Genomic DNA, 23,608 nt, shown 5'->3' with positions numbered 1-23,608 from the left:
CCAGTTGTGTGCCACTACGAATAATGTACTGTCAAGTTTTTCAAACTCATCTCTCTCCCAAATTAGACAAATCTTTTCCATCCCATACAAAAGCAGCACAGCTACATCTTTTTTTCCCCCCTGCATTAGAAGGGCATTCGACCCTCTCGTCATGGATTTGGACCGAATGAGACACATTAAATAAAATAAGTACATAAAAGCTACGGAAGAAATTCGATGCGCACGTACTGATTAGGCAGATGTTGATTTGAGACATCTGCGACAAAAATGTAAAACTGTGGTAGATGAAATTGAGTGACAGATCAAAACAAAGCAAAGCTGAGTGGCAAAGTTTGCAAGTAAAATTTGGCAGTAGCAGAGTAAATACTATTCCCACACTTTGCAAATCCTGAAAGTCAGTGCTTGTGTGTCATTTTATGTTCATGGCATAACAAGACAATAAAGCTATTTCATCCATTCGCTTAGTTGTAGCTTGAGTAGTATCTCAGGGGCAGAAAAAGTCACAATACTAAATGAGGTGAAAAAAGTTAAGGTTGTGGATTCATTATTGCATCTCACTCACAAGAGGAGGTTTGGAGCACAAGGTCTTTTGAAACCGTGCCTTACTTTTCTTTTTTTCTTAGCACAAAAAAAGAGGGAAAACTTGTAACACCAAAGAGGTTAGATTTTCTCTGTTACAAACATGCACTCGTTGGCTTCTTACACAGATTCACTTGGAAGAGGATACAGGTTTGAGGAGGAAGCATGCAAGACTTTGAGTTAGAAAACCCGTTCCCATTTTTCCGAGCATAAACAAAATCTTGATTCACCATCGTCTATTTCGACAGAAGCAGGTAGGTCATTTTTTTTGATCCAGTACTCCACGGCCCAGACACACCGCGCCCCTGTATTCTGTGACTGCCCCCAAGTTGCAAAAGTCTCATTATGGCTTCGTTCTCCTGTGTGTGAACAATACTATTGCCATTTGTTTTATATGACAAAGATATCCCAAACAAACAACAAAAGATAGGCTCAAAATGGCCAATATACGATGAGAAAAAGGAGAAGAAGGCAAACCGGGGCACACAACAGGGGGGTGTGGGGGGTAGAGATGAGGATTCACAGGGTCCGGAGTATCTTTACTTTCTGTTCAGTTTTGTGCTCTTCACATTGCGTTTGGAGCCCTCCGTGCAACTGCGTATACCGGCGAGGTGAAGCAAAGACCCGGCGGCCTCTTTAAGCTCCTCATCCAGCTCCGGCTTGACCTCACGTCGCGGCCTTTTGCCGTCCGGCCGCTTGATGGCAGGTGGGTGACGCTGCGTTTGGTTGCCCCCCCTCTCGTCCCAGAGGTCGGAATCCTCGTCACTGTGGAAGCCCTCGCTACCGGCGCGGCGAGATTGCCTGCGCTCGCAACCGCCTTCGTCTAAGGAGGACAGGGACGAGGAGGAAGACCGGGAGGAGCAACGCTGCAGGGCGGCACTGCTGTAGTTGTGGTCCTGCTTTGGATCGCTGCTCACTAAGACCGAGTCGGGTCTGGAAAGGTCCAGTGGGCTGTCAGAATTGCCTGTCGGGAACAGATGGAGTAAAAAGTCATGAGTGGTACACCAAGATTTTCAGGAAGCCCAAATTCAACTTTTAATAGAGATTTTTCTAGCAAGGTTAAAGGGCCAGGTTCAAAATGTTTTTGAAACATCCTCTAATTGAGTTGGAATACAACATATAATAAAATGACATCATCAACCCAAATGAATGTGTAGAAAAGGACCAGCATATAAATAAATAAAAAAACACTTAAGCAATGATTCGGGTGGTATGTGAGGAGGGTGAACTTATGGTTGCTGTTGGATTCTCTTACATGGGTCAACGTGGTGCCCTGGGGCAGAGTTTAAGAGCATCATGGCAGTGGCGGCATCAATATCAGACTCTGGAAGAGGAGAGAACATGCATGATAGTCAGTCCTAAGGTGTGAGAGCAAAATAGAGGGCTGTTTCTGTTCCTTTAACATTGCTTTAGCCCTATTTTCATCAAGGTATGGGTCGCATTAGGGCCGCAAATGGAATGCATAACTTGTGTGTTGTACCACTTTTAGTCACTCTTACGTTAAAAGTACCAAGTAAAAAAAAAAAAAAAACATCGTCTACAATTCATTGAAGTCCAGCATGTGGCGTATCGTTTTTTTTTTTTCAAAAGTCTGCTTTCTTCTGTCAGCCATCTGACACAAAAAAAAATCCAAAATGATACATATCCGCCAGTTTACTTCATTTAGTAGGTTAGACTAAGAAGTGTAATTCCGTCCCACCATGGTGGAACCATCAGCCGCACAAGGGTTTAATCGCTCCTAATATTACACGGTGGTATTATGAGCTAAACTGTAACACTTGACAGCTGAGTGACCCAAAAATTCTGATGCTCTGGGTTGTACAAAAGAAAGATTTATCAAAACAAAGCAGAAGATAAATTAATTCCACTGATAGGGAAAATGCATCTGATCTTTTCAGACCTGACAAAGTGTCTAAAAGGCTCATGGCTCACTTCTGGGGCTCTAAATTATTAATGATTACAGCGAGATTGAGTGCTCCACACTCAGCACCAGCAGAACCTCTGCTTGTTGTCAAGGTTACAAATCTAAGAGGCAGAGAGAGGAGGGAACTGTAGCGGAGGCATCGAATGGACCACATGAGGCATCAATGACTTGAAAGTAATAAATCAAACTAAGAATTGAGGCGGGGGAACGAGATGCTGGATGTTATGTGACTGAAATGTGACTGGAAAAAAAAGCACCACAACTGCAATACATTCACAAGCACATTAGCACCAGAATACAAAGCAGCATAGCGTGTAAGCATACAAAGACCAAGATCTCAGTCCCACCTTTAAATGAGCAACCTTGCAGAAAGAGATGTCGAGGGGGTGAGGAGGCACTGTGGGGAAAAATAAAACAAAAAGTGAAAAAAGTTTCACAATTGAATTTGAAACGTATACCTTTAAAAAATAGTAGACACCACTTTAACAGTTCAAAATGACACCATCTTTCAATTCAAAGAACTAAGGCCGTTTAATTCAGACTAACGATCTGACTTGATGGCCTGAAAACAATTTCCTGCATCGTCACATCCTGTCAAAATTTACTGTGGCAAATAAAGAGGGTCACCTAGGCGGGGAGGCGGGTGGTGTACAGAAGGCATGAGCGGTGGGAAAGTGCTGCTTCTTAAGGGCTTGGATCAGGTTGGGGCGGTATTCTGGGTCCACACACCAGAGAGAACCTTTTCCATTGGCCTGTAATGACAGTGATAGTTAGACTTTAGGAGAGTATGAAAAATGAGCATCATTGAACCTGATAATGATGACAAATGAACCACTTGAGTTTGAGAAGTCTTAAAATAATCAGTCATTCCACAATGATGAGTAAAACTACAGAAGGTAACAGAGAACATGTTTCCATTGTCTAGCTGCTTTTCAGGCCACAAAAACAAATTAACCATCACAGATTTCCTTGCAGCTCAGGAATTGTTTTTCCTGCCTCTGGCGTTTCGTGCCATAAGATGACTCATACCCAATGACTACTTATTTTAAGACCAATTGTCCACCTATAGAAATGAAAAAAATGTCATGTAACTGCCATTTACTGTACTTTCCAGTGATGTAAAACACTTGGTAAATAAACAACAACATTGCCTTGTTTAATCAGCATTTCTCCCAACGGCGACTGTCAAAGTAACTAAGTTTGTTTTTTTTCACATGCTGGCACTGCTTCAACGTAAACAATGAATCTGCCTGTCGTTGATGTGCGCGTAGTGTGTTAACTTTCACATTATCTGGTGGCGGCATATTCTTCCCCAGTCTGAGGGAGCAAACGAGGGAGGGTGGAGAATAACCTTGACTCACATTACCAGCCCGTCCCTGATGCAGGAAGAAGGAAATGTCTCCATGGCAACGGAAACCACCAGCCAGTGTCATGTGAAACTGGCGCTGGTCTGTCAGCAGACGAAGTGCTCACACTGTGCACCTGCATGCTGAGTGACTTGCGCTACTCTGTTGTTGCTACTCACAGAGTGCTAACCTCCCATTATGTTCTCCCGTTGTAGGAAAATATCAAGTTGTAGCCAGGCACAGTCCTGGCACCGCCGGCTCTACTGGTCCCAAGTCTGAAGTCATACCTAAGCTCAATATGGCAGCCGGTGTGACCAAAACTGTATATGCGCAAAACAGTTTCTGTTAAAAATTTCTGACTATGCTGGGTATGTACAAGAATTCTTTCTATATATGTGAGCATGGCCATTGTACTCATTCTAAATCTATAACTGAATTGACTTTTCATATTTTAAAGGCTACATACACAAACAACAAATGTACAGTGTCGCTATGTACATATAACTGTAAAGAATTAGGCGGCAGCTTAATGACCTACCTTTCCTAAAGTTCTTTCGACCTTGCGGAAGCATTTATTCAGGGAGAGGTTGTGACGCACTGAGTTCTTCCAGCCAGTCGGTGCGTTGGAGAAGTAAGGGAAATGCTCAAGAATCCAGCCATAGATTTCTTTGACAGGTAGAGATTTGCTAGGAGACTGCTCAATGGCCATGTAAATGAGGAGCGAAAAAGAAAAGGGGGGCTTGGACTTCAACGAGTCCCGCTCTCTTCCTCTACTATGTCTGGAGGCTGTCGATGACGATGAAGTTCCCTGGTTGGGTCCGTAGTCTCCTTCGATGTCAAAGAGGGGACTGGCACTGGGTTGAGCCTCGGGACCTCCCAACGTGAAGTTCTGAAGCAGATTCTCATGGAGCCAGTTGAGGTTGGTGAGTTCTTCATCTTCGGCACCTCCAGTCCGATCCACGCTGGTGGCAAGAGGACTGGAAGCGCACTCCGCCTCGGGCAGTGTCCCCACTCCACAAACACCTCGGAGCCATGTCCGCTCTTCTTGCATACCCGGAATTTCCGTTTTCTTGTCTGGTGACATCCCAATAATTGGACCCATTAAATCAAAGAGGTCTGTAGGACAAAAAGGGAATGGTGTCAAGTAGGTAACAATAGATCAATCAACTGTTGTCAAAGGTGACATATATTTGGAATAGTACTAACATATTATATTGACATTTATGAAGATGTTCTATTTATGAATATTAATCATTACATTTTATTATGGCTAGATCATTTATGGGTCGTAGAAATGCACCGGGTTGTGGCAGGTGTGATATTGTTGAGGCCATAGCAAGCACTTCTGATGTTGCTCACAGTGGTCCTCAGTGTGCTCAGGAAGATTGTCGGTATGCCAAGACATATGGAAAATTAAAGGGAACATTGGAGATAATGTCTTTGTTTACACAAAATTATTTTTACTTAACTGTATTTCCCAAGTCTCTATCTCTCCTCCATGCCCGGCAAAAATTGAGGGCCTCTTAGCTTCCCAGCTCTTGACTTTAGCCAAGGACTTTCAATGAGATGCTCTCAAGCAACTGAGGAGACTTAAGGCTCCACTCATTGATGCAATTTGACGCCCACCTCATTCAGCCAAGACCCGGCCGCTCGTTATGTGTAAATGAGCATGACTCCCGCCAATGACTGCTGGAATCAAATGAGTGCTTCCACCTTACACGGAACGCTCTTACAGGCTTAGCTATAAGATTGTTGCCTGACACAATTCTACTGTTAGTGAGGTCTTTTGTTCTCTGACATTAAGAGGAAATTCCACACGCTATTGTAAAACACAGTAGTGAATTTTACAAAGCTAAATTGCATGAATTAATGACACATTTTTTTACACGGTGAGTGATGGCCATTTATTTGATCATGCAAAAGTATCCAAGGCTTACTTCCACAGGCCCTCAGTTGTCAGATTGGCGACTTTCGCAGATGTAAACCCTCAAACCGGGCAGGGTAAAAATTCAAATCCCACTAGTTTATAGCAACTACTTTAGGGTCACCCTGTTCAAAAATCTATTTCATACCTTGGCAAAACTAAGCATACACGATTGTCCAAAGACAGTTTCAGCTCAAGATTTTGATCATTACTCAGCATGTGTATCAATCAGAACAGCTGAGAAGGAAAAAATAGGTATCTGATTTTAAATTTAGTTCAGTGCAATTATTATTATTTTTTAATTACTCCCACTGACAGGCAAGATTTGGACTCGTAATGAATTTTCCTTGTGCCCAGAAATGCTATAATAATGAGTCCCGTGTTAACATCAACATCTACAGTATTTTAAAATAAATTTCCCCAACAAATACAAGTAAGCGCATTGTACACTGGTAAGGCCAAACATACAAAGAGATTACTCTTTGGCTCAGCTCACAACAAGCTTTAGGTCTTGGGTGTCACCATGACAACCATGTCTTCCTTTCAATTAAAGAACAGAAATCTCACAACGAGAGTAGGAAAATTAATAATCCATGTTGGCAGTCTCACACTGCTAAAAGAAATGCAGCGACACCTGAGTGTGGATACCAGATGACTTGAGTATTGGTGATGTGTGATGCGTTCAATGTGGACCAATGCAGCTATGTAAACGGACATTTAATCCGTCAGATAGGCGTATCTTTTCATTTCTGTGATAAATAGGAATTGGGTCAGACTAAAGAGTGTTTGGCCAGGAAAATGGGGGAGAGAGAGAATGTGTGTGTGTATGCATGCATATACACACACAAATCAGTTTGTGAAAGTCAGGCAGTGAGAACAGGAGAGGAAGGAGCAGGGCATTAGTGCATTTACTAAATTACCACTTAACCCTGAATGAGGGTTGAGAAACATTTAGAAGCAGACAATCCCAATTTCCTTTAGTTTGAATCATAGGTTACTCTGGCCTTGAGAGTATTTGCAGTGTTTTTAATACATCTGCCAAGGATGATATGTATGGTTTCACCAACATGGGATCGATTGGATGTGTGCAACTTGCAGTTTACAGTCGGTAATGCATTAACCTCCATTATTCATAAAGAATGGCCGGTACTCTTCAAAGGATGTTATCATTTAGAGTTGATAAGAATCCATTGCTTCCTGAAAAAAATTATTGAGCTAAAAGAACAATGGTTTAAAAAACAAAAAACAACAACAACACATATTTCCACTCTTGCAGGAGAATCTTACCTAATTAATTTAGTTTTTTCTGTGACGTTCACCCAAAATGTTTGAATACCAAAGAATCCTTTGATATCCACGGAAATTCAATTAATCCGGACTCAGGAAAAAGTAATAAATACTGAAGAATCAGAAATAAAACTTCACTTTATTCTAATCGTGCACTTTGCAAGTCAACTAACCCAGCCAAGAGCAAACCAGCACACCCACAAAAGTCAAACAAAAAGATGTAGCACATAATGCAACCCGATAAGTCAGGAGGCCGTCAGAACAGAGGCAAGGTGAATAGTTGGAGGGCTAGGGAGCATTCAGATGTTAGATTACGCCTGGATTTGTCAGGAACGCACTTCACTCCCATTTAAATACATCCAGAGGGAGGTAAGAATCCCAAATTTTAATGGGGCACTAGAATGTAAACAGCGGAGTCAATGAGATGGGTCTGCCTGCTAACTTCAGCTCATCGTTGAAAATACACCAAAGCTGGAATGGTGCTGACCTGATGGCTCATCTGCAAGTTAAAATAGCCCTGCATGGCATGAGCCGCATCATATTCATGTGCAAACGGGCAGGGACAAACAGCAGGTGCCAAGGCAATTTTTCCCCTTTCAAACTGCTGCTTTATCCTGTTAAGTACTTAGCCTTTTTGAAAATGACACAAAGGCACAAAGATAGCTGTAAGTGGCAGATCAAGCTACCGATGTTTCATATATAGGTAAAGCAGAATGTAAAGGAGAGACCATGGCTGTGTGAACGACAATCTCGGACAGCAGATCTGACTTTTAGGAATCAGTTGCAACGGCAGCCTGTGTGGTGAGGGAAGCGATTGCGCTCATGTCTACGCATGAAGAGCTGATGTGGGGAGATCAATACAGGCGGAAACTGCTGAGGCCAGCAGTCTCATGCTGTTCCCTGTAAAACCTGTCTGACAAAGAGGAGCGGAAAAGACAGCTGCCAACCTGGATGGCATTGTCCTATGACTAAGTGTCATGAGGGCATACTTAACTTTAGGTTCTCATTATGCACAACATTAGGGCTTGAGGAAATACATAATTTCAGACTGAAGGCTTGGGCTATTGAGCCACACCCCTTTCACAACCACTGACTAAACTAGTCATCACAAACCAGTTACACCTCTTGGTACACAAAGGCGTGTTCGAAAAGCCCCAATGGCTGTTATTTGAAACGGTCTGAGATATGTGTGACTACTTTCTGAATCCAAACTTGAAATTATTAAAAAGACATGATTATGTTGGTATGAGCGATACGGCTTGCAATGCCTTTTATTAAGTATAGGATTTTGAAAAATCAATCAATTGCATTACAGGGCTCGACTACCTTTTCTCCCCTGGATAATTTCAGGATTGCGATCAAAGACCAGGAAAAAATTACATTGATCACGGCAATCAGCTCTGTTATATTTTATCAACAAAATGCAGGTACAATAACAAGTTTGCAAGTGACAAAAAAAAAGTAGTACAAAAAATAAACATCAGCAAACTTACAAGAGTTATGCTGATGTCTGCTACTAAAAATCGAATAAAATTTGATGCCCTGCATTAAATTTTAGGGGCAAAATTACCCCATTTAGGATAGCCTTAGTAGGGACAGTGGTGAAGGGAACAGGTTAAAAATAATGGGGGGAAACCCTCACACTGAACTCAAACAAAAAAAGAGTTACTTTGACTTTAACCGTATCTACCATGTTTCTGAGCACTCAGTATTCATGTCACAATTACAAAGAGACAACCAGTAGGGAAGGAAACGCCTCCCACCCATGAAGGAAGTCCGAAGTCAGAGAACACTTACAGTTGGGTCAGCGCTACACCAAAGGATTGAGCTATTGCAAAAGAAGGCCAAACATTTATAGCCGGGTAGCAAACACCCAAGCCTGTTAATGACACACAGCAAATAAAAGTAAACCGGGAAAGACACCAACATTTTATCATTTCAAACTGCACTTGGGCCCTAATCTGAAGTTACTTTTCCAAAGTACAAACCTGCCTTCCAGCAAACACTGAAACCTTATCTCAAGGGTCATGTGCCCGTCTTGTCTAGAAACCCTCCTCCCACCATGACCTCATATACTTTGAAATACCATAAACAGCAAGCATGGCCATACTGTTTGCTTTCTACCAGTTGTCAGTTGTCACTAGGCAAGGTTTTAAAAGACGACATGTTTGTATTTTAGGGGGTTTCAAAACAAACAGAAAACACAACACAATTTGAAGCACAGCAAAACACTTCTTATGCTAAATTTATGTTAAATTTTACAAAAAAATACCAGCTTAAAAAGATTGGTAAGGCCTTCCAAGCATAATGAAAATAATAACTCAGTAAATTCTAACATCTTGTCTTGGGCTCCATTTCCCCCTGCCAAACTATTTATAAGGGATTCAAAATGATTAATCTGATGACTACATATATATTTAATTATTTAGACATGTCATATTTAGAGATATTTTTTAATTATCATATGCAGAAGTGTGTCCATTCTGTATATTCATAATTGTAGGCGAAGCACACTACTAACATAAAAAGTTCTAAGATCCTGCCTGGGGATAGTCGCATTGCCGTAAATGAAATAAAACCTGATAATTATACCGGGGAAGATAAAACAAACACCCATTGTGTTTCTCCTTTCCCATCTACTCAATCAAGGAAACGGTCACATCAGTGCTGTCAGTGAGGCGTGTCCTAATCAGCGGCATCTTGTGTCCACCAGTTAGAAAAGAGTGGAGGAAGAGGCACTACTCATCGGACATTAGACATGCATAGCTACTTTGCGATATGCAGAACATCCCATTCTCAAGCCAAAAAAACAAGTTTCCAAAATGTCACTGTACGCTACACTAATAAGATAATTAGAAGTTGATGACACGATGGTTTGAGGCATACTTGTTCAACTGTTATTTTCCACATGGCTTGAATTTTGAGACAAAAGTTGATTGGTGTTTGTTTACGTATGCAAATACAAGGGGCAATGTATAAAGAAACCCTAAAAATCGGGATCTTTGCGGGCTTTACTTATAGCCAATGTGTCCCTCCAGGCAATCTAAAAAAAACATGTTTGTTTCATCAATAGCAAAGACAATCCAGCCACAGATTGTTATTGTCGCATCAAAACAACAGCAATGACACACCGCCATTGGTGTGTCATCAAGCAGAGCTAAAAGCTAAGCAAAAGTGCATCGGAAATCCATGTAGATAAATACGCTATATAAGTACCTTCCTAAGTACGTTTACTAACTGATACAATTTTTGTGATGACCCCTCCTGAAAAAAAGTACAGACAAAATAAGTATATTGTATATGAAACATGTTCCATGTACTCCTTTAAAAGCAAGAATGGAATGTTTAAATCGACAAATCACATGTTTTGTGGATTGAGTAAACCATATTTTAAAAACTAGAACAGTGGGGCTTTTCACCAGAGGGTCTGGCTCTATAGGCTGTGTTAGCCAATTAGAATAAGAGGTAACTGCTTTTGCAGCAAATCTAAAACCCTAGTTAGTCACACGCCTACAAAGCACATGGTGGATTTTAGAGGACGCAACCTTCCATTTACTTTGGGTCAGAGTACACAATACTGTGTGTGATAAGACTGATTACATGGCCACACCACCATTTTGAACTGCAGTTCCTGTGCAATTTGGCCTGAAATAAGAACAACAAACATAGGTTTGGACTAACTAGACATAACTTCAGCGTTTCCTTAATTTTGCAATTTGATGCATTAAGCCTGAGGCGCTGATTGGCCAAATAACTTAGCTCATACCTTTTGAATGTACTGTATATGATGAAAATGGAGTCTAGTTGGTCACATTTCTTCGGCGTCAGAACACATCCCCTGAGGGGCAGTTGCATCATTAATAAAGAGAAATGGAACAGCTACTTGGAGGAGTGAAACCAAGTACTAAAAGTTGTAAAAATCAAGTGTAGTTTTTCACCAGTGTTCATGAGGAATTATGACTGTCACAGCTGGTGCTTTGTGACAAAAACTTCTGAGCACAAATACTCAAGAATCTAATACAAAATATAACTTTCCATAATCCAACCCAACTCAGCTCAAAATCATTATGGGCTGGCTGGACTTTGGCCCAGTTTAATGAACTGCTTTCACCAAGTGGGCCCTTATACCACAGTTTGGGCCAAAGCAACACTACTAGTAAAATGAATGGGTTTGGGAAACAAATATTTGATTGACTTGCTTAAAGAAGTGGTCATGAAATTATGATTTAACTTTTTGACCCTGTGCTACTTACTTTTCATACACTTACCATCGGCATTGTCATTATGTCCACAAAGTCTAAAATGCAATGACAACAAACAGACAGCATTGTTCGATGAATTGGAAGAGTCAAGCAGCTATCATGCCTGCAGTCTTGCAACCAGAATATCCTTTTTGTACTGTTGATAGGCAGTTGAACTGTGTAAAATGATCAAACCAATTTCATATAATTAAGTTGAGTTAACCTGCAAAGAAAGCACATGAGAATTTTCAAATGAAGCATTAACAAAAAGGATGTAAGACTCATCTGTAGGCTTTAACAAGCAGTCTTTCATTCAAACCTTTTGGTTAAATCAGCAGCTTGTCCAAGTATCCATCATGGAAAAAATACAAAAATAAAAACAAAAATTAAGACATTTAGTGCAAACTGCCTTAGAATAGTAAAAAATGTCAAACATCCACACTCTCATGTCAGTCATCACATAAGCCATTTTTGTTGCTGCACCAATACCTCTAATAAGTATTCAATGATTGATTACATTTATGGAAAGGATGTAAAACTTCAATGATAAGCTACTTAACATAACAGATTCTCTTGCTCCCTAGAAATTACAATAATATTATTGAATGCACTGAGACACTTAACGTCAAGAAAAACAACATTGCAGGGTCCTATTTATAGAAATGAATGTCAGTAAAGTTAGCAGGCTCTTGGTTATTCTGGGTAGCAAGAGGACTGGCTCTGCATAGGCCTCTCTTTACATACAGACGTGGAAAAACTGCAAAAGACTACTAACAACAATGAAGACAACAGATGGCCGTGCCCATAGAAACGTTGGCAATAAAGATTGATAACAACGGAATTGTTGCTGCTTCCCCGTTATCTCCATTTGACTTTGATTTTATTTTAAGTAACTCAGCACTGTCACAATCCAACCTCCTTTCTCCAAACACAAAACACCCATTAACAGCGTTGCCAGGGAATGATGATGCTGTGATGCCAAGTAAACAATTTTGCAACTGTCACATTGCTGGCATCTTTACAAGATGATTAAAGAAATGTGTCCACATTAAGGCATGTTTTGCTTTTTTCACAGATCACTCCATACATGTGAAACAATGTTGTGATAATAGATGAAATCATATGCTCAGCCAATGCAGTTATGCCATGTGTGATTGGTTTGATGTGCACATAACACGCCAAATAAAATAGTAAAATGAATAGATGTAAGCTTAACGGTAGAGCGAAGATTATAGAAGTGAGAACAAATATACAGCTGCCGTTGATGCCCTAATGCTTGACAAACGGGGAAATGAAATCACCAGTGACACAAACACAACGTGGAATATGAAGTTACACGCAATGACGTGGACTCTTGCACAATACTTGCCGACAGATCAGACTCGTTTCCCGGTGACTTATTACCACTTAACAACCATTCGGATTGCTTTAACAGCTTTAACTCGATGCATTGCGTTAAATGCCGGAGCTCACCCAGTCCATGAACGAAGCGAAGTAGCCTTAGCAGCCGCTCGGTAGGTCAGTGAGGGTAAATCCAACGCTAGCGTTAGCATTGGCCAACTTTACGCGCTCTCTCTATTGAATGTCGATAAACCTGACATCGCTAAGGATCGACGACAGTGTGTGCTTGGAATAAACGGCCTGGCACGTTCATATTCCAGCACGAAAAGCAGAGGGGAAGTAAGGTGAGCTAGCAACCACATGCTTTCGCTTAGTCTGCCATGCTGGCCGCTCTTGAGCAAAGTCACTTGACCACGTTTACTTTTAGCTTGTTCCGAAACACAAGCATCGCAAAGCACGAGGCGCGCACACACGCAGACTTAAAACAAAAGCGAGGAAAAAAAGGCGTAATAATACTCACAATCATGTACGATGGGTCTCGGCGCGGCTTGGTTAAAGAGGCGACAGGACGCGGTTTATTCGGATGTGTGCCTCGCACAATGTCAGAGATCAGATCAGCAGCTGCTTCCTCCATGCACGCAGCGCGCGGATCACACGGCGCACGGCAACGCTACCAAACCCCTAGCCGTCGCCATGGCAACACAGCCACTCCAGCCAATCACAGCCCCTCCCCTCCTATCTCCCCTGGCAACTGCCGCAGCGAAGGGGCTCCACGAGCGCGCACGCTATCCTATTTTGCATCGGCAAACGAGCTTTCACTTTTTTTTTGCTTTTTACCCTCTCGCAAAGCCAAATGCACTTTATTTATTTTTAAATCCGTCCTTCTTAATACTTCCTCCCGATAGTGACGTCGCCGGCGAAATTGTTGTTTTAAATTGAATGTTGTTGAGATAACACAAACCCCTCGGGGTGGGAGAAGATGAGTCACCACACCCACCACTGTGGACCCTCACCAGGGCCCCACCTAAAGTAAACGGTGATACTCAGGAGCTAACCAGACTTGCAAGCATGCTCGTTGATCAAATGTTTAACGATTCCTGAAATTTAAAAAGTAATAATAATTAGAAGAAATTGCAAAATTCCCAGTGTTCATCTAATATTTATGGTTGCTTTGTGGCTAAACTTCAGCCAGATGTGATTTTAAGTTTAATTTATGAAATGTATTTGTGATTCATGTTTGGTGGACAATGTGTTGCATATTGCAGTGCTTCTCAGAAGGGGGGTCAAAGCACAGAAGTTGGGTGAGTACCCATTGTGGAAGGGTCCCTAATCCAAATCAATGCATATTTAATGTACATCCCATGATGTATTTATATTTTGTTTACAAATAATTTTGACAGGCACACATTTCAGTTTCATTGTTTTTAAACATGCAGTTTCTGTCGCCACGCCCCTCCCCTTCAATTTGTAATTAACTAATTAAGTTCGTCACCTTATTTTGCTAAACATACTTTAAAACAGTCTTATTTCTTTTTGGTACAAATGCTATTATTGCCTTCCATGAACTTAATGGAAATACTTGACTACTGCATTCACCAGCACACTTTTATCTATTAGTGTTTAAAATTATGTTGGATATTGATCAAATATGCCCCACGGTGGACGTTAAATAGTACCCAAACAAACACAATTCAAATGGCGTCTCGTCTTAGCTGTCAGATTGACTTGAAATTTCTCATTTGTCTGTTGCGGCCTATAAAGTCCCAGATGTTCATTTTTTTGACAGTTTGCACCTCAGAGTCAGTTAGCTAACTATAAAAATTAAAAATGCAAAAAAAAAAATATCCTTGCAAAAAAACAGGTTAAATTTACAAATAACTTCATACCAGTATTTTAAAGTTTAGCCTACATGTGGTGGAAAACTGCTGTTTTTTTTTTTTTGTTATCTCCACAAGACTATCTGTGGAGTGCAGTTTTACTGTCTGAAAGCGACTTCACACCAAACTGTAACTTTCACATATGGATGATACCCTGCTCAACCTATTTCATAAGCGCACATAAGTACCTCTCTGTGGTCTGATCTAATAGGTTCCCTGTGTGCCTTCATTGTGCACTAACCCACATACATGCCAAGCAGCCATCGTGTTCGCACTGTCTGCTGTCAATGCACACACTGCTGTCTTTTTTTTTTTTAACTTGACAAACAGGTTTTGCGACGGTTGAAGTCAACATGTCAGGGAAAATGCTTGACTTGATATATTTGTCTTGGAATCTAGTTATTAGAATCATTTACATGCCTTGTGTATAAACAGGTACATCACATCATATCCAGATATGCTAAAAGAAAAAGCAGAAGGGAAAGATGGTTAGTATTTGATTTAACCATTTTCATTGTCATGTTATATTCATTCATCTTTTAAGGCCTATGCTGACATCATTTTCTTGCGCAACAAAGCTATTCTTAGGAACAGCGGGCTGCGTAGACTCTCCTATTTTTCCCTACCAGTGTCACTCTCAGCGATGAAGTTGCAAAGCCACTGAGGGAGAGAGGCAAAGCATTAATCACCAGGGAAACTGTTGATAGAGGATGCCTTGAAACAGCAAGACCATTAGCCAAAGTGCTAATCTGATTGTTAAACGGTTAGGCTAAAACAACATGCCCCACTAATGTTCATCAGAAATGTTGAGCATGACAGTGAGTTGTATAACACATAGTGACATACTACAATCAAAGTGATGAAAAGGGACCAAAACCAAAACAAAACGGAACAAAAAAATGATGTGATACATCTTAAAGTTCTGCATTAACCTGGAACACAATTAAAAGTAAACAGATCACACAATAAAAGAAGATTGGGGTGAAGAAGTGCAGGATTACAGACTTTGGGTAAAGTCTAATGTGAGGCAGTAAAAGTGAGGAATGAACAATGAGGAATCTATCCTGCCTTATAGTGGCTAAACATGAATGAGGGCGCGGTGTGTCTTTGCAAGCCGGCCTATGGTGGCAGAGTGGTCAGGAGTCCCGTTGCTTTAATGGTCCATAAATCTGTGTGGGCTGGCTGCTCTGATGCTGCCCCAGTGAGACCCTCTCAGGCGGAAAATGAATCAGACCATTTTTACGGAGCGCCAAGTGTTGAGGCTCTTGCCCTCCCTTACTGCCAGAGAGGCGATAAGAGGCGCTGCACACACGCGCTACTCAATTTCAGCAGGTCTGGAGCTCATAAAACTGTCTACTAGTGACAAACCTTGTTTGTATACCGCACTATATTGCCTCTGTCCTCTTCGCCTTTGTTGTGCCCTCTCTACCCCCCCCCCCCCTTCTTTTTACAAACCTTTGGATGGGAACACATCATTGACACTGCATACTGTAGGTTGCCAATCCACCCAATCCAGTTTACGATAGACACAGCAGACAAACTGAGGTATTTGGAAAAATAAAATAAAATTTTCTATATGGACAAAAATTAAGGCGAAACACTCGACGCATTTTAATATCCTTGTCTGTAGGAGAGAAAGTACGTATATGAACTGATCCATTCAAGGGAGTAGATAATGGTTAAAACCCCTAACCGATACCTACCCAAGTCCAGAACTAACCAAAACTCAAACAGTATTTTTGAGGGCTCAAGACAGGTGGAGGCCAAAGGGTAACCCCCAATGTGAGAAAATAAGTCCCCAGAAATTTTTTGAAAAACGGCACTACTGGAGGTTACAAATGTGGCCGGCATCAAAACGAAGCAGTTTGCTTTGGAGGCATCGTAAAAATAAAAAAAAGGCTACCACAACAATTGAATTGATGATGTCTCATGAGGGGACTAGACTATCGTCATGTGGATTTTTAGGTTTGTTCGTGCAGTTTTGGCACTTTTCTGGCTAACATCAGGCCGGCCGTCTAGCGTACAGCCCAAATACACCGTATGAGGGCTTCCGGACCATTAATTAACTACAGAAAACATCACATCAGTAAAGACTAAAAATCAATGCTTGTTTTGAAGGTTGCAGACATTTACAGGAAGGTATTAAGTAACATTTGTAATATTTTACAGTGCTTGTTAAACACTGTATAGACTTTGAAGTGAAAGGTTCAATATGTCACACAGTTGTAATAGAATTAAGACTAAAACATTGGCTCAGTGGGTAGATTGTGGCCTTGAATTTGTAAAGTGGTGGAGGTCTACAGAACCCAGTCAAGCATACACATATATTTATGTATGCCAAGGCAAATAACTGTACATGCACTTAAATGTAGCTGTATACCTTCTAGGTGATACATTACAATCCGAGTAGTTTTACATGTAATAGAACTTAAAATCACCCCCAAATGAAATGATACTCAAAATAATTACAACGCTGCAAAACCCGGCTTGCTGAAGTCCAGATGTTGTTACAAGAGGGTCAAAGCTCATTTTATTTTGGGAATGTCTCCCACTAATCCTGTTTTCAATGGCTCAGACTCTTTATCTGTGCTGTGAACGTAGCATAAATCTTACACTACCCGCTCTGTGACTATTAACAGAGCAAACCAGGCGTGGTAAACTTGTTTCAAATGCAACACTTTCTCTGTTCTTCAGGTTTGTCTCCCTGGAGTTTCTCCAAGCTTTGGCCTGCAGTTATCCTCACTTGAGGAGGATGTTTGCCTACAGAAGCCTTTGTTTGACAATCCTTTCCGTTAACCCAGTTTTATGAATTGTGCCAGCACTTGGTGATTGTCTGTTATCTGTCAACATAAGTGCTTCTTTTCAGGGACAGGCAGTAAAATACTCAGTGTCAAGGGCAGGGGAATGATCTTTTCAATAGTAAAACAAATATCCTGCATTGATTTGTTTTATTCAGGTTACAGTGGGGAAACCACTGTATTACAAGGCCCAAGTGTCAATTTGTTCCATTGTAGGATTAAGCATCCCATCATTGGGGAGAGTAAATTAAATTTAACAAGGGCTTAATTAAAAACAAACTCAATAGTTAAATGACCTTTATCTAGCTCCTCAAAGGCCGATTATGTCTTCTTTACAATTTTACTCTCCTACTGAAGAGGAATGTTTTACATAAATCAACAATCAATCTTACATACTGTATATACGAAACAAACCACATGACCAATGGCATTTTTTTATACCAGGCACCAGATGGTGTTTTTTTTTTTGTATAATTTGCACAACAATTCACTTCTGTGAGTACATATGCTTGATGATAATCTTTATTCTATTTTTCTTGCTGACCGCATAAAGAATTAACCTACATACAAGGTGGCCCATAGCTTTTGATAAAAATGTCAAAGAAGACTCAGACACAAAGATTTTACATTCTTTAGTCTTCTTCATGTTTACACCAATGATTATAGGCTTTGGCAGACGATCAATACAGTCTAAGTGATTGTACTATTTACAAAGACAATGATTTCTCTAACTCGATTGCTTTGTAACAAAAAAAGAGTGCCTTCTTTCTTTCAATCCCTTTGTTTCCAGGAGAAGATACACTGAACTGTCATCATTTTATTAGACAACCTTGAGTGTGTGTCTTTTCAAAATTGATTGACCGTTGCTACCTTGTGGCATTTTCAAGCACGATGCAACAATCAGGCTCCCTTGCAAAAAAGGCATTGGAATGGCAAAATTAGCCAATACACTAGCCGCGGAGATAATCGAACAAGATTGATCTTTTGACGTTCTATGCCAAAGCAAATTTGTTTTTTTGTCCTTAATGACTTCTCCTCACATGCAAATGGACACTTGCAGTCAATTAACAGTGGAACAGGAGCAGCCTTAGAAAGTGAAGCCACATCTTATGTCGATCTCTCAATTTATAATGCACCATCAGCTATGCGAAGTCGTGATGTCTGTGAGACATCTGCCTGATGGCTTCACTGTCACAACAAAACAACACCCAAAGCTTTCTTTAAAACCTGCATAGATCTTCACAGATAGTCCGCCTCGTTATTGCTTGGTAACAAATGCACTGTATCTTGTTGGACAATTGTGGTCTTATGTGCAGCGGCGTTAGCTGGCACTACCAGTGTATGCATTACTATTGCTCCTTCATCATTGTCAGAATTAATCCGTAGAGGGTAAAAGATAGAAAATCTTGCTGGAATCACTTAGAAAAACAAAATATCCTGACAACCATTGTTGACGGTGACCAGGCGAAGGGCATATAGTACAATCGTGCACTATACGTGCAACTGGAAGGACTGTAAACTGTGGTGTCTATGCATTATAGGTCTTAATACTGTCAACTCTTTAATGGGCATTTCTGCAGTACTTTCTGGGTCAGGGTTTAAACGTTGCATTTTACAAAATAATGCATTTTTAACAGCACTTAAAGATTTTACTGAAGGAATTTATGAGATCCATTTTCGATGTAGCTGACCTAGATCATGAGATTGCTTTACCAAAAACCCTGGACTAGAACTGTGCAGACAACAACTACCCTCATGTGACATGAAAATTTTCAGTCCCAAGTAACTCTTGTATCTCGATATAAATTGAGATTGATCGCTAAAATTGTAATCATCCATCTTAGCTGGTTATGGAGTAACTCACCTTTCCCCAGGTAACAAACCATGTAACTTCATGAAAACCATATTCGGCAATTGACTTCAACACACCATACATTGTGCAAGATCAACATTTTCCACTTCACGGTAGTACTTCCAGAGGATTCAATTTAGGTGGGTTGGACATTTCGATCAATTTTATCCCAATCCCCTTTCTAGTGAGATGCTCTGGGTATGTCCAGCCATAAATAGGCCTTGAGACAGGCCTAGAACATGCTGACAAGACTAAATTGTTGGGGCTGGTGTGGAAATATATCAGTTGCCTCCCTGTAAAACATATTTAAAAAGAGAGTTTACCTTTCAGTGAAGTGTGTTTTGTCCTTCTCTGCCTAAAGTTCAAACGAAGTGGTTATTTACCCTGTGGTTATTACGATATAAAATTTTAAATCTACCACTGTTGTCTTTCCTCAGCCCCTAAAATTCGAGAATGACCCAATGCCTGAGGGCAAATGTCTATCCAGCCTGAGACTATAGAGAGCCACACAGCAAGGCTGTAAGTGGGCACATGACTGTAAACTGGAGAAAGTGGTGCAGTGCCTCTTTGCCTGGCTGAGCATGGGGTAATGAAGCATGTCAGAAAAGAGGAAAGGAGTATTTCTGCAGGGTAGGCATGGCTCTCGTGTTCCTATGCAACCAAAGCAGTGGGCTAGGTAGTGCAGGCCAACCTACCTTATATGCTGCCTCCATGCCATCCAGTTCATGCACCCAACCTAATAGTATTACAATTGCATACAAAGGACATTGTGTAGACTTGCTGTTTCATTTTATTTTATTTGACGATAAACATTCAGTAATGAATCGTTTTGAAGTATTATTATCTAAAATGTTTGTGTCTTTTTTCTGAGAGACATTTGGCTCCACTGAGGACAGATGTGATGCTGAGTCTGACATACACAACCTGGGAAGATGTCGTTCCCAACTCATATCACGGAATTTCCCATATTTTTGTGTCCTCTTAATTAGCATACGCATGAATACATTTACCAACCTTTGTAGCATTTTAAAACAAGGTCAATGACTCAACTGGAGGATTAAAAATAACAGCACAGGCTGCCCCCAAAAAAAACCACCAAAAAAACAACTATACCCACCCAGCATCAGTACCATGTATAAGTGGTAAGGTGGATGATATTAGGGCTTCTTACACAGTGTATCTAACTACCTCAAAAGATAACCTACTGTGATGCCACATGTTTCCTGTGGGCAACAAGTGCGGTTCTATTCTTAGCTGCTAGCCTGGGCTTCAGCATGCACCACTCCCATCTCTCATAAGTTGGACAGCATGAGGTGTGATTTTCTCCGGCCAGGTCCCACTGTGTTGTTGTACCCCATGTCCAGCTGTAGAGACGGTAGGGCCCAATGACCATCTGTCTGTAACCGGCAGACTCAAGGCTCAGGGTAAAAAAGAGGGCGTGAATAAAAACGAGTTTTGAAGGGGGGTGTCAGCTTTGTGTTACCATAAAGCTGTCGCTCTTCTCTCCTAGCAACGGCGTCCCATTTCCTCGATTTAAGGCAGCGTGGTCCTCTTGGTCGGTATGCACGGCCCCCTCACTCACTCTCTCCTTGCCCTATTTATGGTAATGAGCCATCTGCCCTCTCTGTAACAGCCTCCCAAATAGAGGAGTGGATGCAGGGAGGGGTCTCTGACAGACAAGAGTCTGAGACAAAGACGCTTATCCTGTTGTGTCTGCCTCTGCCACAGTGGATGCCTTCAGATATTGACAGGGTGAAATGGTGAGCAGTCAGAAATATCTTATGGACACAAAACATACAAGCAGTTTTTTTTAAAGAGAGAACATAACTTTAGGTGGTTTTGTTGCAAAACTGACAGATATACAGTGTCAGTATACAGTATATATGATGTTACATCACACATTCCCTTGGAAATGTCAAGTCATGAATGATCCCTCCCCAATTTTACATTCTCAGCAGCTCTATGGATGTGTCCCTGTGACTGTTACATGATAGTGGTGGTCACATTAGCCAATATAGAGCATTCAATAGAACTCTGTTGCCACTGGATACTAGATTGGTTACCAAGCCAACATATGTGCTGCGCTGTCATAACTCAAATGGAAGAGTCAAGAACAAGATGCGGTCTTGCAGGCAAACTGGTGATCGGATGAAATGCTTTATAAGCATATGAACAACGGGCCCAAACATTTCATTTTACGGAATAGTTTGTGGCATGCATATAAATTTTCTCGTTTTCAGCTGACTACTATCCAGAATGAAAACATTTTTTTTGGGTCAAAATAAGCTGTTGGAACAGAGAGGGGCTTTGTACTGAGGCCACGTAGAAAATATACGCAGTTCATTCAACAAATTGTGGTTTTCCACGATCACTTAATTGTAGTCATCCCATCCAATGGCTAGGAAATGAAAGGAGAATGGACGCAGAATGTAAGAGAAGCTAAGATGAAAAGGATGGTAAAAATAAAACTCACAAAACCCTTTAATATGTTTTTCTTTAGTGCTCTACTTACTCGTTGGCACTTTGTGTAATTGTGTGTAAGTATCTATATTTTATAGGGACAAAACTTAAAAGATAATGTATTGATCATTGGACTTGGGGTGTCATGGGTGTTATTATTACCAGAAATAATCATAATAATAGAGACAGGACAAAATAAAACAGACAAAAAGTATTGGATTAAAAAAGGCACTATTTATATGGTAATTGAAGAGACATGTAATTTTAGCACAGGATAGAAAATGCTTTCATAATGGATACCCATTAAAGTAATAGAATGTTATGCAACAATCACAATTATATCTCTGATCTGTGAGTGGAGGCAATGTGAAGTGACAAATACAATGTTGGTATGAACTGACACTGGATTTACTATTAACAGCTGGTCAGAGGTGAGAGGTGACATCTAGTGGGGAAATAATGTTATTATATATAAAAGTAAACTAGTTGCATATTTTCTTTAATATAGAATTATATACAGCAATAACAGTGCTTTTTAATTGTGCATGATCTCTTTTATTGTAATCATAGAGTAACGATTTATATTGTATTTAAAATTGAATTCCACTCATTAAAATAGAGAAAAAAACTCCTTTAAAGGAGACGTTAAAAATAATGCATTCAATTATTAGATGCAGCAATCACGCTTGATCTAATTTATGAACATTTGGCATTAACACATACACAATAATGTCCCTTGCAAAAGTGTAAAACAGACTTGTGGGCCAGTGTTTAAAAGGAATTTAAGTGAAAACACAAAGAAATGAAAAACAGCACAATTGAAGTAAGAAATAAAGCAAAATACGCACAAATAAGTAGCCAAATATTAATATAGAAGTCAAGTTACATTTTTTTACACAACTGCATACAAATGGCCTTAATATTGTTCTTATATACGACAGTATTGTGGGTGCTTTTAGGCGCACTGACATTCATCCATTCAAGCTCTAGAGCACCACCATTAGGACAACTAACCATCAACACAAGCCTTTTACTAACTTTACTTGATTCATTTAAGGGGGAAAGGATTCTTAACATTATAAAATGTATTTAAATGCATCTCAGTCCTGTCACTTACAGTGCAAAATCACATTTTTGTAAATGGAACAACTAATCTTCAACAATCATGTCTTATGATTCTGAGTTAACAACAATGAGAGAGTACCAAAAAAAACACAAGTGACAACAATTTTATGACTGAAATAATCTTCAAAGTCTGCCTGTCATTTCTAGGCTGTTATATTCAATACTACAGTAAAAGCAGCGGTGTATTGTACAGTTAGTTCCATCGAAAATCTGTCTTCATGCTCTTCACAGGTTCAGTGACGCAAACCCGGCCATATTTTTAGGTACACCTGGAAGGACCGATACTATATAGTTTAGTAGAATTAAAGGCACACTAATTATGTTGACTACTCATTTATTTGTGACTTATTTATCGATAGTTTCTTTATTATTTATTGATTATTAATTTTTCATTTAGTTTGTTGTTTTTATTTGTGTACTTCGTGGTGAATATTTAAATCTCATTGTACTTGTGCAATAACAATAAAAGCATTGTATTCAATTCAATTCAGCAAAAAATATACATTTCTCTGCGCTCTGTGGAAACAAAATCATTGTAAAGCATGCGTATGTTCATACGTATGCCTGCGTGAAGACCTACAAATACTTGGGTAGAATTATAGGCACACTACTTATTATGTTGAATACTCATTTATTTGTGACTTTTTATTTATTGTTTCTATAATAATTATTGATGATGTATTTGTCTATTTGTTTTTTGTTATTTGTGCACTTCGCTTGAAATCTCACTGTACTCGTGTAATGACAAAAAAACCATTCAATTCAATTCAGCGAAAAAAAATACATTTCTCTGCACTCCTACATAGAAAAACTATAGAAACTATGTGGCAAATAGTGTCCGGTGAAGTCTACAA

At 40.2% G+C, this 23,608-nt stretch overlaps 1 protein-coding gene across 5 annotated transcripts; it reads right to left on the bottom strand.

Moving 5' to 3' along the window:
- Window positions 1-79: 79 nt before the first annotated feature.
- Window positions 80-13,369, bottom strand: foxn2a (forkhead box N2a). Of its 5 annotated transcripts, XM_077729768.1 has the most exons (8): window positions 13,163-13,369; window positions 11,329-11,524; window positions 10,827-10,898; window positions 4,388-4,965; window positions 3,131-3,255; window positions 2,851-2,900; window positions 1,835-1,903; window positions 80-1,543 (listed from the first exon to the last, which is right to left on the bottom strand). In XM_077729768.1, exons 4-8 carry the CDS (start codon window positions 4,949-4,951, stop codon window positions 1,119-1,121), a joined length of 1,233 nt encoding a protein of 410 aa, XP_077585894.1. In that variant the 5' UTR covers window positions 4,952-4,965; window positions 10,827-10,898; window positions 11,329-11,524; window positions 13,163-13,369; the 3' UTR covers window positions 80-1,118. The 5 variants fall into 5 exon arrangements, with proteins under 5 accessions (XP_077585894.1, XP_077585895.1, XP_077585893.1 ...); XM_077729769.1 differs by lacking the exon at window positions 10,827-10,898; XM_077729767.1 differs by lacking the exons at window positions 10,827-10,898; window positions 11,329-11,524 and having other exon boundaries at window positions 13,163-13,366.
- Between the last annotated feature and the right edge of the window lie 10,239 nt (window positions 13,370-23,608).

This window comes from Stigmatopora nigra, chromosome 12 (genome assembly GCF_051989575.1).
Source record: "Stigmatopora nigra isolate UIUO_SnigA chromosome 12, RoL_Snig_1.1, whole genome shotgun sequence".
In the NCBI taxonomy this organism is placed as follows: Eukaryota; Metazoa; Chordata; class Actinopteri; order Syngnathiformes; family Syngnathidae; genus Stigmatopora; species Stigmatopora nigra.
The sequence above is the reverse complement of the archived record's forward strand: the minus strand, read 5'-3'. Positions and strand labels throughout refer to the sequence as shown.